The sequence below is a fragment of the Theobroma umbraticum genome, unplaced genomic scaffold, assembly GCF_002168275.2.
Source record: "Theobroma umbraticum cultivar Fairchild unplaced genomic scaffold, ASM216827v3 scaffold_204.0, whole genome shotgun sequence".
Lineage (NCBI taxonomy): Eukaryota > Viridiplantae > Streptophyta > Magnoliopsida > Malvales > Malvaceae > Theobroma > Theobroma umbraticum.
In genome coordinates, this window is record NW_018397267.1 from 4285589 (window position 1) to 4304440 (window position 18852).

Below are 18852 nucleotides of genomic sequence, written 5' to 3' on the forward strand. Positions count from 1 at the left end.
TGATTTCGATCTAAATGGTGGCTTGTGGGGATACTTAATGGGTGTTAAAAGTTCTTTTTGAATGGTTATATGTGTGAAATCTTCTTGGTTTTATAAGCAAGCATGAAATCTTTTGTGAACTATTATACAAGGCCCTATGTTAAATGGTGTAAATGATGGCATGGCTCTTGAATTGTGTATACTGCTTATGCATTTAAGGGTTACGATTTAATGGTAACCTTCCTATTTAATAAAATTCCTTTGGCTAATAGAAAAAAAAAAGAGAAAAGGATGCAAACAGCTTCAGTGTGTTTAATAACCATAAACTTCACGTGGTTTGACTTTTGAATCTTAAAAGACCCTTATAATCCAATGATAGACCCCGTGTTGTCCGTTAACACTACTTTCATAAGCCTTGATTTATCTTTAGTAGATCCATTTATGTTTAACTTGAGTTCGCTTACATTTGAAGGAATGTAAGTTGTGCATTGTTGGACTAAGCCCTGCAGCCAATTGGATTGGTTAAGACTTAGATCCAATCATGCAACAATATCATTCATAACGAATGATTAGCGTTTTTCTTTCATCAATAAGACAATGATCATAAGTCTATTTGGTGAACCCCATGAGATTAATATGTCTTGCAAGGAAATATTAAAGTGTTACAATTATGAGATCCTTATGCATCAAAATATAACCTCTAAATGTTCTTGGTAGATATATCATTGAGATTGAACATCAATGATGCTTAGAGACTAGTACATTTTATGTTTCTTATTTGAGAAATAAGCAACCGATCTCATAGATTGAAGTATAAAAATACCTGAAATTGGTATGCAAATGTTTGTTCTTGGAACAAGTTCATTGAACATGACCCCGTATGAGAAATGCATTTGGTATCTCACTCTATTGTTTATGCAAATATTTCTCATATGACAGTTGTGTAAATACTCCTTAAATTTAAGACACTAGTTTATCTTATATGTAAAGTGTTATATTTTTTTATCATATCCCTATAGGTCCTACTAAGGATGCCAAAACAACATATGGTTAAGTATAACATGAAACATGTGAAGGCAAATGAGTGATCAAGAAAAAATCATCACCCTTGTAGCTCAAGTGACATATCTTAACAGCTCTTGAATGATATTAGCTTATTAAAATCTTTTGACCAAGGCTACTTAGAGATTATGAAAAGAGATTTATAAGTCTCTATAAAGCTAATTATCTAACGTCAAGAATGAATATGGAGATCAACATCATACTCTTATCATGTTGGGGGTATACAATAAAGGAATAAATATATTAAAAAGTTGATCACTGAAAGGTTGAGTCAAACCATTTTGACTTTGCTAACATTTTAGTGGCCATGATGGATTCTTAGATCTCGATCTTGGTTATGAACTTTAGGTAGTTAATTTGATTAATGATATATTTAAAATAGCTAAATTTATCTAATCCTAAATTTAACTCAAGGATTATATTATAAGTTCATTGCTAACATGTTAAAAACCTAATGAGTCCCATTCTTAAAATGAATATTGAAAATAAAAAAGAAGAGGTAATTAAGTTGGACTTAATCAAATTAGAGCTTATAATCTTCTCAAGGACTTCATTAAATTGTTTAACTAAGTTTTTGGACTTAATTGAATAAGAACTTATAAATTTCTTAAGGATTTAATTAAATTGTTTAATTAAGTTGTTAGATTAATTGGCAATTACATAAAAATTATGTAATTGGCCTAATTTGAATTTTAAAATTAATCCAAGGTATAAATACCTCGCTGTAACCTCCCAAGTGATGACACATTTACAAAACTCTATTGCTTAGCCACCCTTTGTGAAGAGAAAAATAGTTTTTCTTTCTAGTTTTTCATAGTGTTCAGCCATCAGGTTTTGCATGAGAATTTGAGTTTATGACACCTATCTTTGCTAGCACATTGTCAAGACATAACACTTCCAATCTTTAAAAAAAGATTTTGTAATTCATTGATGTGGCTTACTGTTAGAGGTTGCATAAGGATTCATTGAACACTTTGGTTTGCAACAACCGAGTTAAGGTAATTGAGTTTTTTAAAGGTTGTTTTGGTGGTTTAACAAAACAAATGATTTATCAACTTTTGTTATTTAGGTAATATGATATGATCGTATATTTTATTTATTAATTTATTTTTATACTCAATTCTATCTGGAAAAAATTTTAAAAGAGTGAGTTGTAATTTTATTCGTTTTTAACGCATTCTTGACAAGATGTAATAAAGGACTTTACCGAACTGGGAATCACCCAATGAAACCTCACCATTTAAAAATACTAACCATGTGAAATGGCGTGAAATCAATGTTATCAAATTTGTTGACCTTTTCTCATCATCGTAGATAATTATCTTGTTAATTATTCATTACCCTACGCCCAAAATTACGCCAACAAAAGGATTTCTGGATTATAATGCTTTTGAATCTTTATTTTTATTGAGAAAGAAGGTTAATTATCATCCTCATGAGAAATCTGTAACATGTCCAAAACTAAACCCAAGTTGCAAAATAAGTTTATAACCTAACTCACGTGGAAACAATTCTATAGGTCAGAAGGAATCTCCTCGTTTCTATTGGCTTGATACATGAGAAAAACTTTCCCCTTGGTATCATTCTTTCCATAAAATTACCAAAAACATAAAATATTATTTTTGCTCAGGCAACTTGCCACCGTGTGACAGTCAACTTTTCTAGTTTTAGCAACTTAGTCTTATATATAACACAAGAATCAGAAGAGCATACTGTAAATCATTCAGTGTGTGTGGATGAGTTGTTTGCTTGTTTAATTTCCCTTTGACAGAATGTGAGTTGTTGCAACTTACACGTTGCAATTCAGCTTTGAAGTTGATAAATGCCCATATTGATTGAAATTCAATGGAGCATAGAAACAAGAGAGGTGGCAGCCAGTACCACCAGGAACTTGGTGGCTTGTCTGCCCTTTGACCTTTCAATACATTTTTATTCATTGGAAAATGGATTTGTAGGTTGTCCAATCTGCCTCACCGCATGTGTCCAATGTTAATCTTACCCTGCGGAAAAATAGACAGCTCTCTCTCTCTCTCTCTCTCTAAGCTCATGGAATCTTTTCACTTTCCTGTATTAAAAAGCAGGAGCAATTAAACGCACAGATTTTTGTACGACTTGTTAACTGTATCACAATGGCCTAAATCTTGGAACCACTTTAATAATTTCATACAATAATAAGATATTATGCACATTTCAATGCTCTCTTCTAGGGTTTAGTGAGAGGAACACCTAAAAGTCCGAGTTTTGGTAGTGTGTGGCATTGGGATTAAACTCGATAATATTTTTTAACTCTCCCAATTCCCCCTTTATCCATGTTTAGGCTAATGGCCCGCTGCATCTACACAGCCTTAGCTAGCTCTTTAATTATATATAATTAGGATTAGGGTAAGTTTTAGGTTGTCCAGTACTTCATATATAGGTCATTTTTGGTGGACTAATTGACAAATTAGTTAACACCAGCCCTATCTGCCAGGAAGTATATAAGGATTTTGAATTGAGATATCTGTCATGCATGCGGAAACTACAAGAACATTGCACCTTCCAATCCACTTGGAATTGAAGCACCTTACTTTGACTCCAAATCCACTTATCTTTTCATATACGTAGCTTAAACTATGATCTTAATTACCAGTCCCTTTTGATTTCTTCCTGTATTGGGATGGAAAGCTTAATTATTTCTCACGCTAAACATTATCTTTAACATTTTCCCGAAATTTGTCAGCAGTGATGTGATGTTTCACAATTATTACTCTTTCTCTATTCGTTTCCGTATGGAATTAATGGTGGTTTTCAGCCAAACTTTGCTGGTTTACTTGTACATGTGTGCATAACTTCAAAGCTTTAAGAATCGTGCAGGCATAGATCTAAACCAGTTAATTTAACTTCTAACCTTTGTCAAACCTCAACTTGAAGAATTTACAAAACTATGCCGTAATTTCTGCCACCAAGCTTGACAAATTGACATTAAGCTATCAACCTGAGGCAGCAAGTTAACTTGTTTTGTTGAACACTTGTCGAAGAAAAAGGTCATGATTAAAGAAGTGTTTAGAGACATTAGCAGGTATAATTAAATTGATTTTTCTCCCACTTAAAACAATGTTTAAGGGCCGGGGGGGTCCATCCAAGTGTGATTATGTTTCTGTGTTTCCTATGTCGATAATGGCATTATTGAAAGTTAATGATGGTCTAAACATAGATATATGACCATGGCAAACATGTTTAATTAATTCAATTCCACATATATAAGATAATGATTAAGATGCATTAACCAGAGTGACAAGTGATATGATTACTTGCCATTTTGGCTAGTTTGAAGGGCAAAAGTGTTTTCATTCCACTACACGTGTCACTGATGAGCTCCCATTGACGTCCATTAAAGGCATAATGCATATATATAGCGTGTTTTCATGCCATTAATTACTAGTTTGTTCATCTTTTGATTGCTGAAAATTAATACCATAGTGACAACTCCTACTTCCAATAGTCCATATTAATTACCAGCATTGATTCTAATCCTTATTTGTACACATATAGTACTTGTTTCAGGTCTAACCATTTCAATATGAATTAAGATGAAGCCTTGGAGAAGAAGCATTAATTGGTGACATGATTTCCTTGGCTGTATTCCATCTTAATTAGTAATAATTCTTAAGGCCAAGTAAGAACATTGTCCTAATTGTTCAAAAAGAAAACTAAAGGCATAAAGAGCCATTAGATTCATCTTTTGCACGAATTAGATTAGTTTAATCAATTAAATAACCTATGGTTGACTAGATAGATGGAGAATAATATTAAGCATCGATCCAGCTTTTCTTTTTAGAATAAACCCAATTGGTGCATTACAGATGATAATTACTGACGTTAATTAATTTATTGCAACCTTTTTGCATCATTCATTAATCAAGGACTCAAATGCACATACATAAGAGAAAACCTTCAAGCTGTAATAGATCTGAGTAATAATATAAGAATAATAATTAAAAGTTTGGTAGAAGACATTACTTTGCAAAGACAGTCCAACCAATATATTAATTAGGGTAGCTTGCTATTGGTGCCATTCATAGTCGATGCTATACCCTTCACAATAAAAATTAGTAATTATTGGTTTGAGAAGGCTTAGCCAAGCCTTGTCAAAAACTTAGGAAGGTCCAATCACCTTTATCGAAACTAAGCCCAATAAAACACTTCAAACCAAGTGGCCAAGGCTGATTCCAGATCAATTATTATTATTACATCAACGATTCTCATGAACAACAGTAATTGTGAATCAATGTATTCATATAACTTAAATCACAACCCAGGGAAACGTTCTTCCTAGCATTTTGGATCTCTCTCTTTCTATATTTATAGCTGCTACTAACTAAATCTCTGGAGCAACAACCTTAATTGTCTTTCTAAACAAGAATCAATCGTCATTATTTTCTATATTTGGCCACCCTTGATCAGCCTGAAACTTCACAAACTCCGCCAGGAGCTTGATTTCATCTTCCTTCAAACGTGGTCCAAATGTGCATTGTCCCCTCGGTGTGCAGCTCTCACCAAAGCCCTTCAAACAAGCCAAACGATAATTATAAGTAAGATAAAGCAGCTGTTGTAAGCAAACAAGTCTTATTATATATACATATGGCATTCTTACAGGCATTCTTCCCTTGCCAAAGTATGTAACACGGTATATCTCGTCTTCGGTGTCAACTCCATTCCTGTAGTGTAATTATTCAATCAATCAGAGACATTGCCTAAAACTAATTTTTAGAATATTTATTCATCTTAGAGTTAAGGGGAAGAGGTATCAGCTCGCACAATTATTAACTTAAATTTGGCATATATAAAATGAATGCAAGACTTTGGAGACAATTAGTTCAACCATATAGTATTTTTTGGTGCAATTATATATCTGGAAAACAGAGAAAGCCACAAAGAAATTGAAGTTCTTTACAATTTGGTTAAATTGGTTTCTTATTCAAGGACATTGAGTGAATACCATTTCTTTTTCCAAGTTCCAGGTTCTTTTTGGTTAATTTATACCAAATTTGTTCACCATAAGTGCTTTGAAGGGTATCTAATTCAAGAGTATAAAGTTGTCTGCATTCCTATCCATGTATTTTGCTGCTGATGAACAAAAACAGCAGCCTCATTACCTCTGTAGGTCATTTGTAAAGAGTGTTGCACCCTAAAATGAAGATGGGACAGTGGATTAGAGAGGAAATCGTAGAGGAAACTTTAACCATCAGTACTTGGTAAATAAAAAGAGTCTCACCGGTTGAATTATGTTTCCACCTCCATCATGACATCCAATGCAAGCTTGACGAAACAACGTGGCTCCTCTCTGTATATCAACGGTTTGTGCAAGAGCTGCACCAAGAAGAAAAGCTAAGAACGATATGTAGTAAACATTAATTGATTCCGGATTGTGATGATCATATGTTCAGAGTTTTTCACTTGGTGTGACTAGACAATCACAACAAAGGGTCCATTGGGCCATTCAAAAGAAAATCCGTTTTAAGCAAAAATGCTCCTCAATAATCAAAATCATGATAGATTAAGCAATGAAAATTCTATTGTAATAATCATCATCATTAAAATTTGTCATTCTTTTGCAGAACTTAAGAGGGTGGTACCCATTATGACAATACAATGATGATCAATTTATAATGCATCCTAAGAAGTTGTTGCTAAGTTGGTCCTTTAATATGCTAGCATTTATATATGCAAAGGGAAAAATGAACAAAAAGGAGTAAAAAGCTTGATAAAGGGAAAACAAATCATGATTAACTGATCATGTAATACATTACTAGACACAGCAGATGCTTTTTTAAGAAAACATGCTCATCCTAATTTAGAACTAGCAGACGCAAATTATGTGGTGAGAAGATAACCACAAATTATTTCTTAACAAATGGAAAGAATCAAAGAACAGCAAAATTCTGCAACTGAAACGATAACGGCATTAATTGTAGATGATGGCAATGTGGCATATAGAATGACATGCAGGGGCATTTAAGTACAATAAAAGCAATGTGGATAATGAACAGCCATCAAGTGTATGGTATTGGTTGAGGTTACCGGGGGTGCTGCAGATGGGAGATAAGCCAACGAGTGCAGCAATTAAAGGCGGAGCCAAGTTCTTGAACAGTTTCACTCGTCCAACTTGTTTCAGCTTTAAGGGAGGACCGCCTTGGTTTGCATTTCCCTTTGAACACCCTCATTTTGTTTCACTGCCTTTGATCAGTTCGCAAGAACTTACATATACAAAATGGGGAGAGAGGGAGAGAGAGAGAGAGAGGGGTATAAAAATACCTTTACCAGAAGACAACGAGCTGTATTGCTGCAACCAGTCACTGCAGAAACAATCTCCATTCCCCTTTATCTCTCTGTTTAGTTTGTGAGAGTAGGACGTGGGAGACAAATTGGAGCTGCCCATGAAACTATCACCTCAAATGAAATGAACCTTTCCGCCAGAGTCCAGACCAAGTATTCTGGCCCAACCACTATGCTTTGAAAGTTTCTATATTGGGCTGTATTAAGATTACAAAAACATTAAAAACCCATTTTTCTTTGTTCTTTTCAAATGAGCTGAAGAATCGAAATATATATATACATAATTTAAATAAATTTTTATTTTTTTATTATTTTTAATATGTTTTTATATTTTTATTTTAAATTATATAAATTTTTATATTATAATCAAGATATCATTAATATAACATTAATGTAACTTATTGATATATCATAATAAAATAATGACATGATCATAAGATATATTTTTTATTATTTATATTATTTTATATAAATATAAATAATAAATTATATTTTAATTAATAATAATTAAATTATAATTCATAATAAAAATTTATTTAATTTAAAATAAATATATATTTAATTAAATAAAATAAAAAATAAAACTTATTTTAAAAAAACTTTCAAAAACATTATCTAGAAGACCATATTTTCTCTTATCTTTTAGCATGAGATCTAGTCGGTGGAGGTAGATAGATGGTCCACCACGCCAATTATAGATCAAGCCCAATAAAATACGGCACATGCCCCACCCTTTGTCAGAGTTTCTTATCAGCTGAAAATTTAGCCTCACGTATTGTACTAGTAGTGATTAAATAAACAAATTATTTTTTGAAAAAAAATAATCCGACCCTTTAGTTTACTCTTCCCATAAATAGCTATAAAAGCAAAGAAAAAAAATTCATAATCCAATTTTTGTTTCTAATAAAGATGAAGGAAGGGCTTATATTTGTTTTTCTTGGAAATTTTTTAATTATTTGGCGGAAAATGTCTTCTTGCTTTTGTCTTGTCTCCGGATGTGGACATGTCAGACAGGCCTGACTAATCATATGTAATTGTATTTTCTACGTCGCGGGTACATGTCCAGAAATCCAGTGCCTTCATGCGCTACCCATTAGGGGACGGGGGACAATCATATGCGTTCCGTACCACGGGCGCTAAATTACATTAACACGGCTGTCGCCCCTAGGATACGAATCTATTGGTCTTTCTCTGGATTCATGCATAAGTCATCAACTTTAGTAAATACTATTAAATACTCTTTTTATTTCAAATTAAATTTTGATTCAATATAATTTTAAATAAATATTTTAATTTTAGTAGATTTAACAATTTTTAAAATTTGTTATAATGTTAACATATTATGATTTTTTAATATATAAACATAATTTTGGAACATACTAATAAAATAAATATGTACTATTCTCTAATCATGACAAAAAATAAAAATTAAAATACATTATCATCTTTAAGTTTTAATCATAATTACTATAAAAAATAAAAATTAACATATACTAACACTTTTTAAATTTTAACTATAATTATACACAGATTTATTAATTTTTAAAATAAATATTTTATTTTAAAAAAATATTTTTTATTAAATAATAAATCTAACCGTTAGTCAATTACTAATTTATTGACAACATAATATTATTGAAATGGTATATTTTGACCATTTCTTAAACTAAATTAATAATTTGTTCTGTTGATAATAATGACTACATCTTGGTATATTATTCTTCTTTTTCTTCCTTGTTTAGCCCTGTAAGAAAATCGGTTGCTTGTCTACCCTCTCTCCCCTCCAACTCCACGTAACAGAGTCTCCCCAAAAAACCCAAACCCTAAAACCAAAAAAAAAGAAAAAGGAAAAAGGAAAAACACAATCTCCCATCTTAATTTCACGCTTCAAAAGAGTGTAAAAAGTACAAAAAAAAAAATTCATCAATTTCTTTATTTTTTTTTATCTGGGGAAAATAAGTTTTGATTAGGAATGGCGATGTTATTGGAAGACATAGTGCAGTCGGTGGAGATGTGGTTGAAGCTGATAAGGAAACCTCAACCTTACGTTGACCCGGACCTCGACCCGGTTTTATTAGTTCCGGGAATTGCTGGGTCAATTTTGAATGCCGTGGATGGTCAGAATGGGCAAGAAGAGCGGATTTGGGTTCGGATTCTCGGTGCCGATTATAAGTTTCGGACCAAGCTGTGGTCTCGCTTTGATCCTTCTACTGGTAATTATTTCCTTCTTTTTTTTAATTTTTTTTGCCTAAAAGAAATTTAGTGGAATTTTTGAAACCGTAGTTTCTCTAGAGTATTTTGGAGAATTTAATAAGCTTGAGAATCTTTTATTCATTAATCATTGAAATCAGCTAATGCGTGTAGGGAACTGTGAGCTAATATTTGGTGAAATTTATTGAAAGAATTATCTGAATTGAATTAGGTGTAACAAGTTAAGAAAATATATTAGTTTTTTCAATTGAAATTATGTGGATTATTGATGTTATCATTGGGTTATTGGTTATGAAACAGGTAGAACCGTGTCCTTAGATCCAAGCACAAGTATTACAGTTCCTGAAGAAAGATATGGACTTCATGCCATCGATGTCTTGGACCCTGACATGGTATATTTTTGTATTTCATTTTTATCTTTTAATGCATGATCAAGGAGGTCTTTTTGGGTATTACCTTAAAAAACTGAAAATTGCTGCATTAATGAGAAGTTAAGCTCCATTTTGCCAGTAAAAATTTAAAATTTGACTTATGGGCACTGAAATGCCAAGAGAACCCATATCAAAGTTTTTCCTTGAGTTTGGAAGGTAGGAATATGAACTAATGATGGCTTTCAATGAACTCTTTGTTTTCATGCAGATCATTGGACGTGAGTGTGTTTATTATTTCCATGATATGATTCTTGAAATGATCAAGTGGGGTTTTCAAGAAGGGAAAACCCTTTTTGGCTTTGGTTATGACTTTCGGCAAAGTAACAGGTATGATCATATCTTTATCAATTAATTTGTTAATTATTTCTTGTTGTAGTGTAGGGTGGTGTCCTGAATTTGTCCTTGTCAGTTACATATTTGCTTTCAGTGTGTTGATTCTTGTTTTTCTTAAAGATTGCAAGAAACATTAGATCGTTTGGCAGCAAAATTGGAGTCAGTGTACAAAGCTTCTGGAGGGAAAAAGATAAACATCATAAGTCATTCTATGGGGGGCCTTCTGATAAAATGTTTCATGGGCCTTCACAGTGATGTAAGGAATCCACTCTAATCTTCTTCTATCCCCTTCTTTTTTTGTTTATCTTGCTCTGTCTTTCCTTGTTTCCATATCAAATTGTAGGTTAGTAATATACCTCTTTGTTATACAGTGTGGCTTGTTGAAAAGAGAAATGATCAATTGTCTACTTTTCCTTGGTACAGATTTTTGAGAAATATGTGAAGAATTGGATTGCAATTGCCACACCTTTTCGCGGTAAGTGGTCTTTCTAACGAATAGGATCTAGTAGTTAGCTGGATATTATTTTTATTCAAGTTGCTTATTGAGATGTGATTTAAATGTTTTAAACAGGTGCACCTGGGTATATTGCTTCTACCTTTCTAAATGGAATGTCATTTGTTGATGGGTGGGAACAGAACTTTTTCATTTCAAAGTGGAGCATGCATCAATTGGTATGTTACCATGTTCTAATTACTTTTGTCATTCTCAGCATTTTAACCCAGATGCCTGTGAGGGCATTAACTCTATATTGGTATATCCTTTATTTATGAACGTTTCTAAACGTTTATTTCTGATTGGATTTTTTTTTTTGGTTTAGAGCCTGTTAGAATGTCTCTCTCTCACCTCCTTCTGCAATTTCAATTCTCTTCTCTGTATTTTATGTACTTATTTATTTTTGTTTAGACTCAAGTGGCGGAAATCTGCTGCTAGCAGTAACTTGGGGGCTTATGACTTAAACTTCAGATATGAATGTATTGAGTGATTACTTTTAGGCCAAAACTTTAAATTGGTTGTCCTCTAGAATAATGAAGGTACTTCTTTCCCAGTTCATCATACATGAGTAACCTTTAATGAAGTTTAATCTGTAATTGAGTGTTGTAAGTCAATTGATGCCAACTCATTCTACTCCACACTGTGTTATTTGGATGGAACATTATGCTTGTTTTATTGTGCACAGAGTCAGTATGTGCAACATGCGAGCATGTTGAAATGTTCATGTAGGTTTTGCTTTGCTATGTTTTTCTTCATTGTTATTTTTGAGGTGGTTCAGATTATTTATTTATGTGCTGCATCATTCAGCTGATTGAGTGCCCGTCGATATATGAGTTAATGGCTTGTCCGCATTTCCACTGGCAACATATTCCACTTCTTGAGATCTGGAGGGAGAAACAAGATTGTGATGGTGACCCTCGGATTATTCTAGAGTCCTATCGCCCAGGAGAAAGCATTGATATTTTTAAGGAAGCTCTTTCAGGCAATTTGGTAAGCTATGAATATTGCTTTTGCAAGGGTAAAGAAAGTTGATCTTGGGTTGAGTCAATTGCCAAAAATAAATAAATCAAAAAGGGAAAGCAACTGGGATAAGTACCTTAAGATATAATAAGGAGTTTATCTTTCATTAAGGGTTTAAAGAAATTCCGTGAGTAGTTTTGTAAATGGTTTAAGATATTTGTTAAATGGTTCATCTGGAGTAAAATTGCTTGATTTTATTTTTTAGGTCGATTATGATGGGGAGATTATTCCATTACCTTTCAATTTGGAGATCTTGAAATGGGCTAAAGAGACACAGAAGGTGTTGTCTCATGCTAAGGTTCCTTCTGGAGTTAAATTCTACAATATATATGGGATCAATCTTGAGACACCACACAGCATTTGGTAATGCTCCATGAATTTTTTCTTTCAATTAATATTGTGTTACAAACTTTATTATACAAGTATATGTTTCCTGGTATTTTGTATGCATTTTTTGATTTTTTATTATCTTTGGAAATTTTGCAGCTATGGCAGTGAGGAGACACCTGTCACAGATCTACAAGATTTACGGTTTTTTCAGGTAGTTATTTTCTTGTTGAAGGCTGTTCTGTAGATATGCTGTAGTTCTAGGGGCCACTTTGTGATACTTCACATTTTCTGTTTTTTTTTTTTAACTTATAGTAGTATGCAAAATTTTTTTGGCTGGATCTTTGGTATTCAAGGATTTGGTTATTGATGATGACTTTCTTGTGCATATCAGCCCACATATGTATGTGTCGATGGTGATGGAACAGTTCCAACAGAATCAGCTAAGGTTAGCTGACTCCCCATTTTATATCTTTCTATGAATTTATTATTTACTGGATTAATTGATTTAATGATAATGCTTTAAAATGCCATTAACAAATGTACTTTGCATATATCATGGAGAATGAATTTTATAGGATTGTTGAGATTTATATAAAAGTAAATATGTGCACTGAATGTGGCTATGCGAGTCAACTAGAATTTTATGGTGACCACAGGCTTTGGATTTCAAATAACCTCATCCTTAGAAAAGGAAGTTCATTATTTAATATATCAGAATGACTGTTTTTGATTGGTAAATATGAATTCTGAAGTAGCTGACAAGCCATGATTCTCCAATTATTCTTTCTGAAATGTAATTTAGATTTTATATTGTGCCAATGGTAAAAAAGTGAAGTAGCAGTATGTCTAACTTGTTTTCATTCGCATTACTTTCAGGCTGATGGACTCCATGCTGAAGCAAGGGTTGGAGTCCCTGGTGAGCATCGGGGAATTCTTTGTGAACCTCATGTATTTCGAATTCTCAAGCACTGGTTGAAGGCAGGTGACCCAGACCCGTTCTACAACCCAATAAATGATTATGTGATTTTACCAACAGCATTTGAAATGGAAAGTCACCAAGAGAAAGGCTTACAAGTTACATCATTCAAAGAGGAATGGGAAATTGTTTCTGAAGATCAAGACAATCTTGACGATGTGGCTGGTAGGAAGCCATTTGTTAGCTCGATATCTGTTTCACAAGGGGGAAATCAGCAATCTGCAAGGTCTGAGGCTCATGCAACTGTTATTGTTCATCCGCAGAATGAGGGTAAGCAACACATTGAACTAAATGCCATAAGTGTGTCCGTTGATGCTTAGAATTGAATTATTGAACTCAATGAAAGGGCCAAGTAAAGTCTTGTTCTGTGTATCTTGTATATTAAGAGCTAATGACTTTGAACTTGAACCATGGTATAAATGCACTTGTACATAGCTATGGTAGAAAATAATGTAATAAGCAGTGATAAATTGTTCAACTTTTGTATGGTGGTATCGGAGCAATGGTGTTAGAAATAGTTTGCAATGCCAAAGTGGAGCCCTGTATGTCTGAAGTGAAGGGCAAAAATGTGGAAAACTGTGGTTTTTGGAACAACTTAAATTAAATATGTTGGAATTTGCTTCGATCATATATGTGACAGAAATGAAGTTTGGTTAGTCTGCCTTGCAGATTTTCGTTCCAAATTAGTAGTTGATTTAATCAATCAATCCACCAATCTTGAAAGTTGAAACGGTTCAACCAACAGCAAGAAATGCTCATTCAGCATCTCGAAATCTCACTTAATCAGAATTCAGTAACAGCTACATCCTGTCCCAACTTTCAAAGAAAAGCTGAATATTTACATGGAGTCTGATGGATACCAAATATATCCATCAACATATGGATCCGTCAGAGAACATTTGATTGTATGATCTGATTTGAAGGATACATCAGCAACCGGCTAAAACCATGTCAAAATCTTTTTACATATCCGTCGGGTATCACAATTAAAGTCATTCTTATACTAACAGTGTTTGGGTTATTGATAAAGAAAATTCATCCATAAAATTGTTGTTTACTCAATGGTTTTCCTCAATGCAAATATTAATTAGGACTTTATAATTTTTTTTCTTTAATTTTAATGGTATGGTAATAGACATGGACAAACACAGGTTGTCTCATTGCTTTAAACGTCTTATTCTAATTCACATGGAAATTTCAAATAACCAGATGGTATTATTGTGCGGCGAGAGCACGGAGTACATAAAATGCCAATACGCCTCTAATTCTACCTATTTCCTGCTGCATGAACTGATGGCAAATTCTATATATAGAAAGGAAAATCAAGAAGAAGAGAAAGGCAAGGGCAGACACAGAGAGAGAGAGTCCTCAAAAGCACCAATCTAGGAGGCAGCAGCAACACAAGGCAGCACAACTGTATCACAAACAAAAACTTTCATCAATCTAACTCATCAAACCAAGATATTACCCAAACTTTCCCATTCCCCACCTTTTTAATTGCTTTTCATCTATCCTACTTAGCATATATAACATAAGAAGAAGAGTAAACAAAATGGTTACCATCCTTTCCAGAACCCGTCACCCCTCTGCCTAGTTTCTGGTGGGTGTTGCTGTACTTCTACTCCATTTTTCATGGGGTAAGCAACTGGCGGTGGAGCAACATATGGACCTTGGACTGGAGGGGGATAGGATTGAGGCGGAGGAGGATACACTTGCCCTGGCGCTGCTGGAGGAGGTGGAGGATATACCACTGCAAGATCCACAGGAATCCGTCAATTTACTAAAAAAGTTGCCTCGGTACATGTAACATGCCAGTTTCAGGGCTTGTCAATGGGCAAGAAAACGATCAGTTTTACACCAAAGTCACCACGCAGACATAGAAAGAGTTGTAGTTTTCGCCAGCATATTTACCTGGAGCTTGTTGGTGATTGTAGTGACTCATGATCACACAAATATTACGAGACGTTACCAAATTGCAATCCTGAAATTATGACTCTAGTACCCAACAAGAATTGAAGTCAGGTTGGCTTTCGAATGCGGCTTAAAGATATGGGGAAAGAAATACAGATTTCATAAACGGCGGCTGCTGAATTCTTTCTTATCAGCCTGTTGGGTTACGACATGTGGCATATAGTTGGGCGCAGTCAAAGAAAAAGAAAAGTTTTAGATTGGCTTCCAGAGAGGCTACCTAGTTCTAGATGAAATCTACAAAGGCAGCCCCTTTTTCCTTTGTAGATCAATATACACGCTGAATCCTAGAGAAAAACAGTTCAGTGTAAGACTTTCTACCCTCTCTAGAAGTACTCAACAAGAAGATGAAGCAATGGCTTACCTTAATTCTAGATATTGAAAGGATCAAAATAATATTTATCGTAGATACATTGTTCTTGTTAGCACCTTGAAAGAGCTTTAATTTGTTCTTGTTCTTGTTCTCTTTCAACACATTCCTGTATTTAATTTGTTCATATTTGCCTCATTATTTGAATTGTTATCAAATCATTTTTATGTCCCATATCGATCATTGTCAATGTTTCCAATAAGATATTATGTCCTCCATTTCATTTTTTAGTATAATTTTTTTATAACACAACTTTTTAAAAATAAAAAAAAATAAATACTATACTAATTCTAGTAACAGAAACAGCATCAGATGATGAGCGCAGACAGAGTAAGTGCGAGCCACCCACAAGACAACCTCATAAAAAACACATAACACTTCGGAAAAGCAAAGACATTTTAATTCTCAGTTGCCATCGAAAAAAAAAACAAAACAAAAATGGGAAGATCTTTTGTTTTCTCCGCCAACATTCCTCTCAGGTTTTCTCAAACACCCAGATCAATTTCACCTCGGGTTCACCCGAACCAGTACCAACCTTACAAATTCACTGCAAATTCCCCACTGGGGCATCAAAAAGTTGGCCTTTGGAACACCAATTCCACAAGAAAACTATGCACGAGAGCCTTGTTATCAGAGGTTTCTAACCACAGACAGTATCCCAAAGTTGGTGCCAAATCAACTGGACCAATTCCTCCAAGTCAGCTTATTGAAGTTGTTGAGACTGCTGCAAAAACTGGCGCTGAGGTTGGCTTTTCTTTGTTTTTTCTTTTTTTTTTTTGTGTGTGTTTCGTTTATGTCTTTACATTTCTATTTTACAATTCAATATTCAGTTTTTTTTTTGTTTATCTTCATTTTCTTTAAAGGTGGTGATGGATGCTGTCAACAAACCAAGAAATATCACATATAAGGGACTAACCGACTTGGTAACCGAGTAAGAACTTTTCAAAGTTCTGTCACTGATTCAGATTCTGTCTTTATGCTTCAAAGTCCTCACCCTGTGAAGTGAAGCAAGTTTTTTGCTGTCTCATAAATACTAGTAAAGGGGATGGGATGGCGGGATTGACAACATTGTGATCAGATAATTACAGTTTGATTTACCAAACTGCAGCTCATTGTGCCTGGTTGTAATAATTTTGTTCCTTACTGTTATGGGGTGTAATTGTGATACTATGAACTATGAAGTCAAAATTTTTCCACTGAAGTCAAATGCTTAAAACATTAAAAATGATATTCATTGAATTCTTTATCACTGAAAAAGGGTTGTTGCGTGCTTTTGTAATTCATGTTCTTGAAATTAAAAAAAAAAAAATCATGGTATAATCACTGAATGAAGTTCTCCCACCACAAGTTTGGTCTTCTGCTGTCACCATGTACTTATACTTAAAAGAGTATGACATAATTTACCTTAAACTTTTGTCCCCATCATTCTTTCTCCCAATCTCTAAACGCAAACAGACATGGGCATACTCGAATTTAAAAGTTTGTCTATTACTACTCTATTGCAGTTGTTAGAATAAGCCTGAACATGAACACTCGCATCTAAGTGTTTTCTTCCTTATTAATTATTTTGTAATTACATTATTTTATTAATTTACCATGACTGATATAGATTCAAATCTCTGTGATTATGTGGTATAGACTTATTTTCCTCCTTGCTTGTGCTTGTAATTGATTAGTTCCGACAGGGAGCCACAACTCACAATTTTCACATGATTTTATCTGCAGCACAGATAAAATGAGTGAGGCTGCTATTCTTGAAGTAGTAAAAAGGAATTTTGGAGATCACCTGATCCTTGGGGAGGAGGGAGGAATTATAGGAGATACCTCATCAGATTATCTATGGTGTATTGATCCTTTAGGTTTGTCTCTTTCAGCCCTTAGTTTCTTTAGCAAAGACAGTTTATATGCTTTTATCCTATAAAGTATTCAAGAAATATATCCAGGGACTAGGGAGACTTATGCTTTTCAGTTTATATGCGTACTGCACTCTTGCCTGCACAAATGCTTTAGCATATCATAGCTTGTATGGATGACTAATTTCCCTGCACGTTTGCATCAGTACTTTATTTAAATGTTAGATATAAGTGCTCTGTTGATTTGACCTTTGCTACCTGCTGTAGATGGAACAACAAATTTTGCACACTGTTATCCTAGCTTTGCAGTTTCAGTGGGTGTTCTGTTTCGAGGAAATCCTGCTGCTGCCTCTGTGGTATTAATTTCTTACTTGAATCTTGTCAACATTATATGTACATAATTTTCGACATCCAAAACATGGTCTCTTACGGAATGTTTAGTGTAGAAGTTACATAATCAGTTTCTTGCTGGGACAGTGACAATTGTTACTTTTTTACCTGTAGGTGGAATTTGTTGGGGGGCCTATGTGTTGGAATACCCGTACATTTTCCGCTACTGCTGGTAAGAAATATGGAATGTTAAAACTCCGTAATGTTTATGCCTGTGTAAATAGTATATTTATGGCCCGATAATTGAGGCTTTGGGTTCTAGGTGGGGGAGCATATTGTAATGGACAGAAAATCCATCCCAGTCAAACTGATAAGGTGAGTATTCAGATTGATTCGAAAAGTTAAATATATCTTGAATTATTTAATATGAGTAGATGGTACTATTATCTACTGACAAGTTGTTGCTCAATACTGCAATATGCATGATCTTGGCTGATGACGCATTGTTTGTATTCTGGTGGGACAAACATTATCGAGGACATAATGATTAGGTGCCCCTTAATATTTGCTATGGACATGTTTGTACATTGCTTGTTGAGGCATGAGCCTTAGATACCTTCGAATTAGATTGATCATCATTTATCAGCTTATAACTACCATTGTTTTTTTAAAAAGTATTTTTTAATAGGTGGGTTCCCATCGTCAATATGCTTATGATTTCAAAAGCTAACGGTCTTGACTTACAAAGAAATACTTGTTTGCAGGTGGAGCAATCTCTTCTTGTGACTGGATTTGGATATGAACATGATGATGCATGGATTACCAACATGGAATTATTCAAGGAATTTACTGACATCAGTAGAGTATGAACCTTAAAAGGACTTTTGATGCTAAATAAGCCCTTTCTCCCAAAATAACAAGACTCATTATTTTCCTCTTTTCTGTCTTCAACTTTTCCTGAATTACAATGACTAGGGTGTGAGAAGGCTTGGTGCTGCAGCTGTGGACATGTGCCATGTAGCTCTTGGAGTAGCAGAAGCATATTGGGAATATCGTCTAAAACCATGGGATATGGCTGCGGGTGTATTGGTAAAGCATTTTAACTTCAAATTTGTTGTGGAATCATTTACTTAACGTAGTAAATAAAATAATCGTTTCCACTTTTCCTTCTTATACTTAAA

At 34.0% G+C, this 18852-nt stretch overlaps 4 protein-coding genes across 5 annotated transcripts; 2 read left to right on the plus strand and 2 right to left on the minus strand.

The window, feature by feature from the left end:
• Window positions 1-5234: 5234 nt before the first annotated feature.
• CYTC6A (Cytochrome c) lies at window positions 5235-7513 on the minus strand. 2 transcript variants are annotated; one of them, XM_021439139.2, is made up of 6 exons: window positions 7336-7513; window positions 7102-7239; window positions 6296-6390; window positions 6177-6208; window positions 5675-5738; window positions 5235-5584 (listed from the first exon to the last, which is right to left on the minus strand). In XM_021439139.2, the coding sequence occupies exons 1-6, from the start codon at window positions 7457-7459 to the stop codon at window positions 5444-5446; spliced, it is 594 nt and encodes a 197-aa protein (XP_021294814.1). In that variant the 5' UTR covers window positions 7460-7513; the 3' UTR covers window positions 5235-5443. The 2 variants fall into 2 exon arrangements, with proteins under 2 accessions (XP_021294814.1, XP_021294815.1); XM_021439140.1 differs by having other exon boundaries at window positions 7102-7228; window positions 7336-7506.
• Window positions 7514-9086: 1573 nt separating this feature from the next.
• LOC110423958 (alpha/beta-Hydrolases superfamily protein) lies at window positions 9087-13628 on the plus strand. Its single transcript, XM_021438401.2, has 11 exons — window positions 9087-9569; window positions 9868-9959; window positions 10207-10325; window positions 10452-10587; window positions 10755-10806; window positions 10903-11003; window positions 11632-11814; window positions 12050-12207; window positions 12331-12385; window positions 12566-12619; window positions 13051-13628. The coding sequence occupies exons 1-11, from the start codon at window positions 9329-9331 to the stop codon at window positions 13468-13470; spliced, it is 1611 nt and encodes a 536-aa protein (XP_021294076.1). The 5' UTR covers window positions 9087-9328; the 3' UTR covers window positions 13471-13628.
• A 682-nt stretch (window positions 13629-14310) lies between these two features.
• On the minus strand, window positions 14311-15249 carry LOC110423960 (protein CYSTEINE-RICH TRANSMEMBRANE MODULE 9-like). The gene is made up of 3 exons (XM_021438403.2): window positions 15062-15249; window positions 14711-14900; window positions 14311-14564 (listed from the first exon to the last, which is right to left on the minus strand). Exons 1-3 carry the CDS (start codon window positions 15090-15092, stop codon window positions 14519-14521), a joined length of 267 nt encoding a protein of 88 aa, XP_021294078.1. The 5' UTR covers window positions 15093-15249; the 3' UTR covers window positions 14311-14518.
• Window positions 15250-15803: 554 nt separating this feature from the next.
• IMPL1 (myo-inositol monophosphatase like 1) lies at window positions 15804-18805 on the plus strand. The gene is made up of 8 exons (XM_021438402.2): window positions 15804-16232; window positions 16352-16419; window positions 17214-17347; window positions 17609-17697; window positions 17846-17903; window positions 17994-18046; window positions 18436-18534; window positions 18647-18805. Exons 1-8 carry the CDS (start codon window positions 15927-15929, stop codon window positions 18803-18805), a joined length of 966 nt encoding a protein of 321 aa, XP_021294077.1. The 5' UTR covers window positions 15804-15926.
• The last annotated feature ends 47 nt before the right edge of the window (window positions 18806-18852 follow it).

Bases quoted from the DNA above. Each gene is read 5' to 3' on its own strand.
- LOC110423958 (XM_021438401.2), top strand. From the start codon at position 9,329: ATGGCGATGTTATTGGAAGACATAGTGCAGTCGGTGGAGATGTGGTTG. The intron at 12,208-12,330 runs GTAATGCTCCAT...GAAATTTTGCAG, and splicing joins GAGACACCACACAGCATTTG to CTATGGCAGTGAGGAGACAC. The intron at 12,386-12,565 runs GTAGTTATTTTC...TGTGCATATCAG, and splicing joins AAGATTTACGGTTTTTTCAG to CCCACATATGTATGTGTCGA.
- LOC110423960 (XM_021438403.2), bottom strand. From the start codon at position 15,092: ATGAGTCACTACAATCACCAACAAGCTCCAG. The intron at 14,901-15,061 runs GTAAATATGCTG...TGGATCTTGCAG, and splicing joins CAATCACCAACAAGCTCCAG to TGGTATATCCTCCACCTCCT. The intron at 14,565-14,710 runs GTAACCATTTTG...TTTGTGATACAG, and splicing joins GACGGGTTCTGGAAAGGATG to TTGTGCTGCCTTGTGTTGCT.
- CYTC6A (XM_021439139.2), bottom strand. From the start codon at position 7,459: ATGGGCAGCTCCAATTTGTCTCCCACGTCCTACTCTCACAAACTAAAC. The intron at 7,240-7,335 runs GTATTTTTATAC...AAACAAAATGAG, and splicing joins CTCGTTGTCTTCTGGTAAAG to GGTGTTCAAAGGGAAATGCA. The intron at 6,209-6,295 runs GTGAGACTCTTT...TCTTCATTTTAG, and splicing joins GTGGAAACATAATTCAACCG to GGTGCAACACTCTTTACAAA.
- IMPL1 (XM_021438402.2), top strand. From the start codon at position 15,927: ATGGGAAGATCTTTTGTTTTCTCCGCCAACATTCCTCTCAGGTTTTCT. The intron at 17,348-17,608 runs GTTTGTCTCTTT...TACCTGCTGTAG, and splicing joins ATGGTGTATTGATCCTTTAG to ATGGAACAACAAATTTTGCA. The intron at 18,535-18,646 runs GTATGAACCTTA...TACAATGACTAG, and splicing joins AATTTACTGACATCAGTAGA to GGTGTGAGAAGGCTTGGTGC.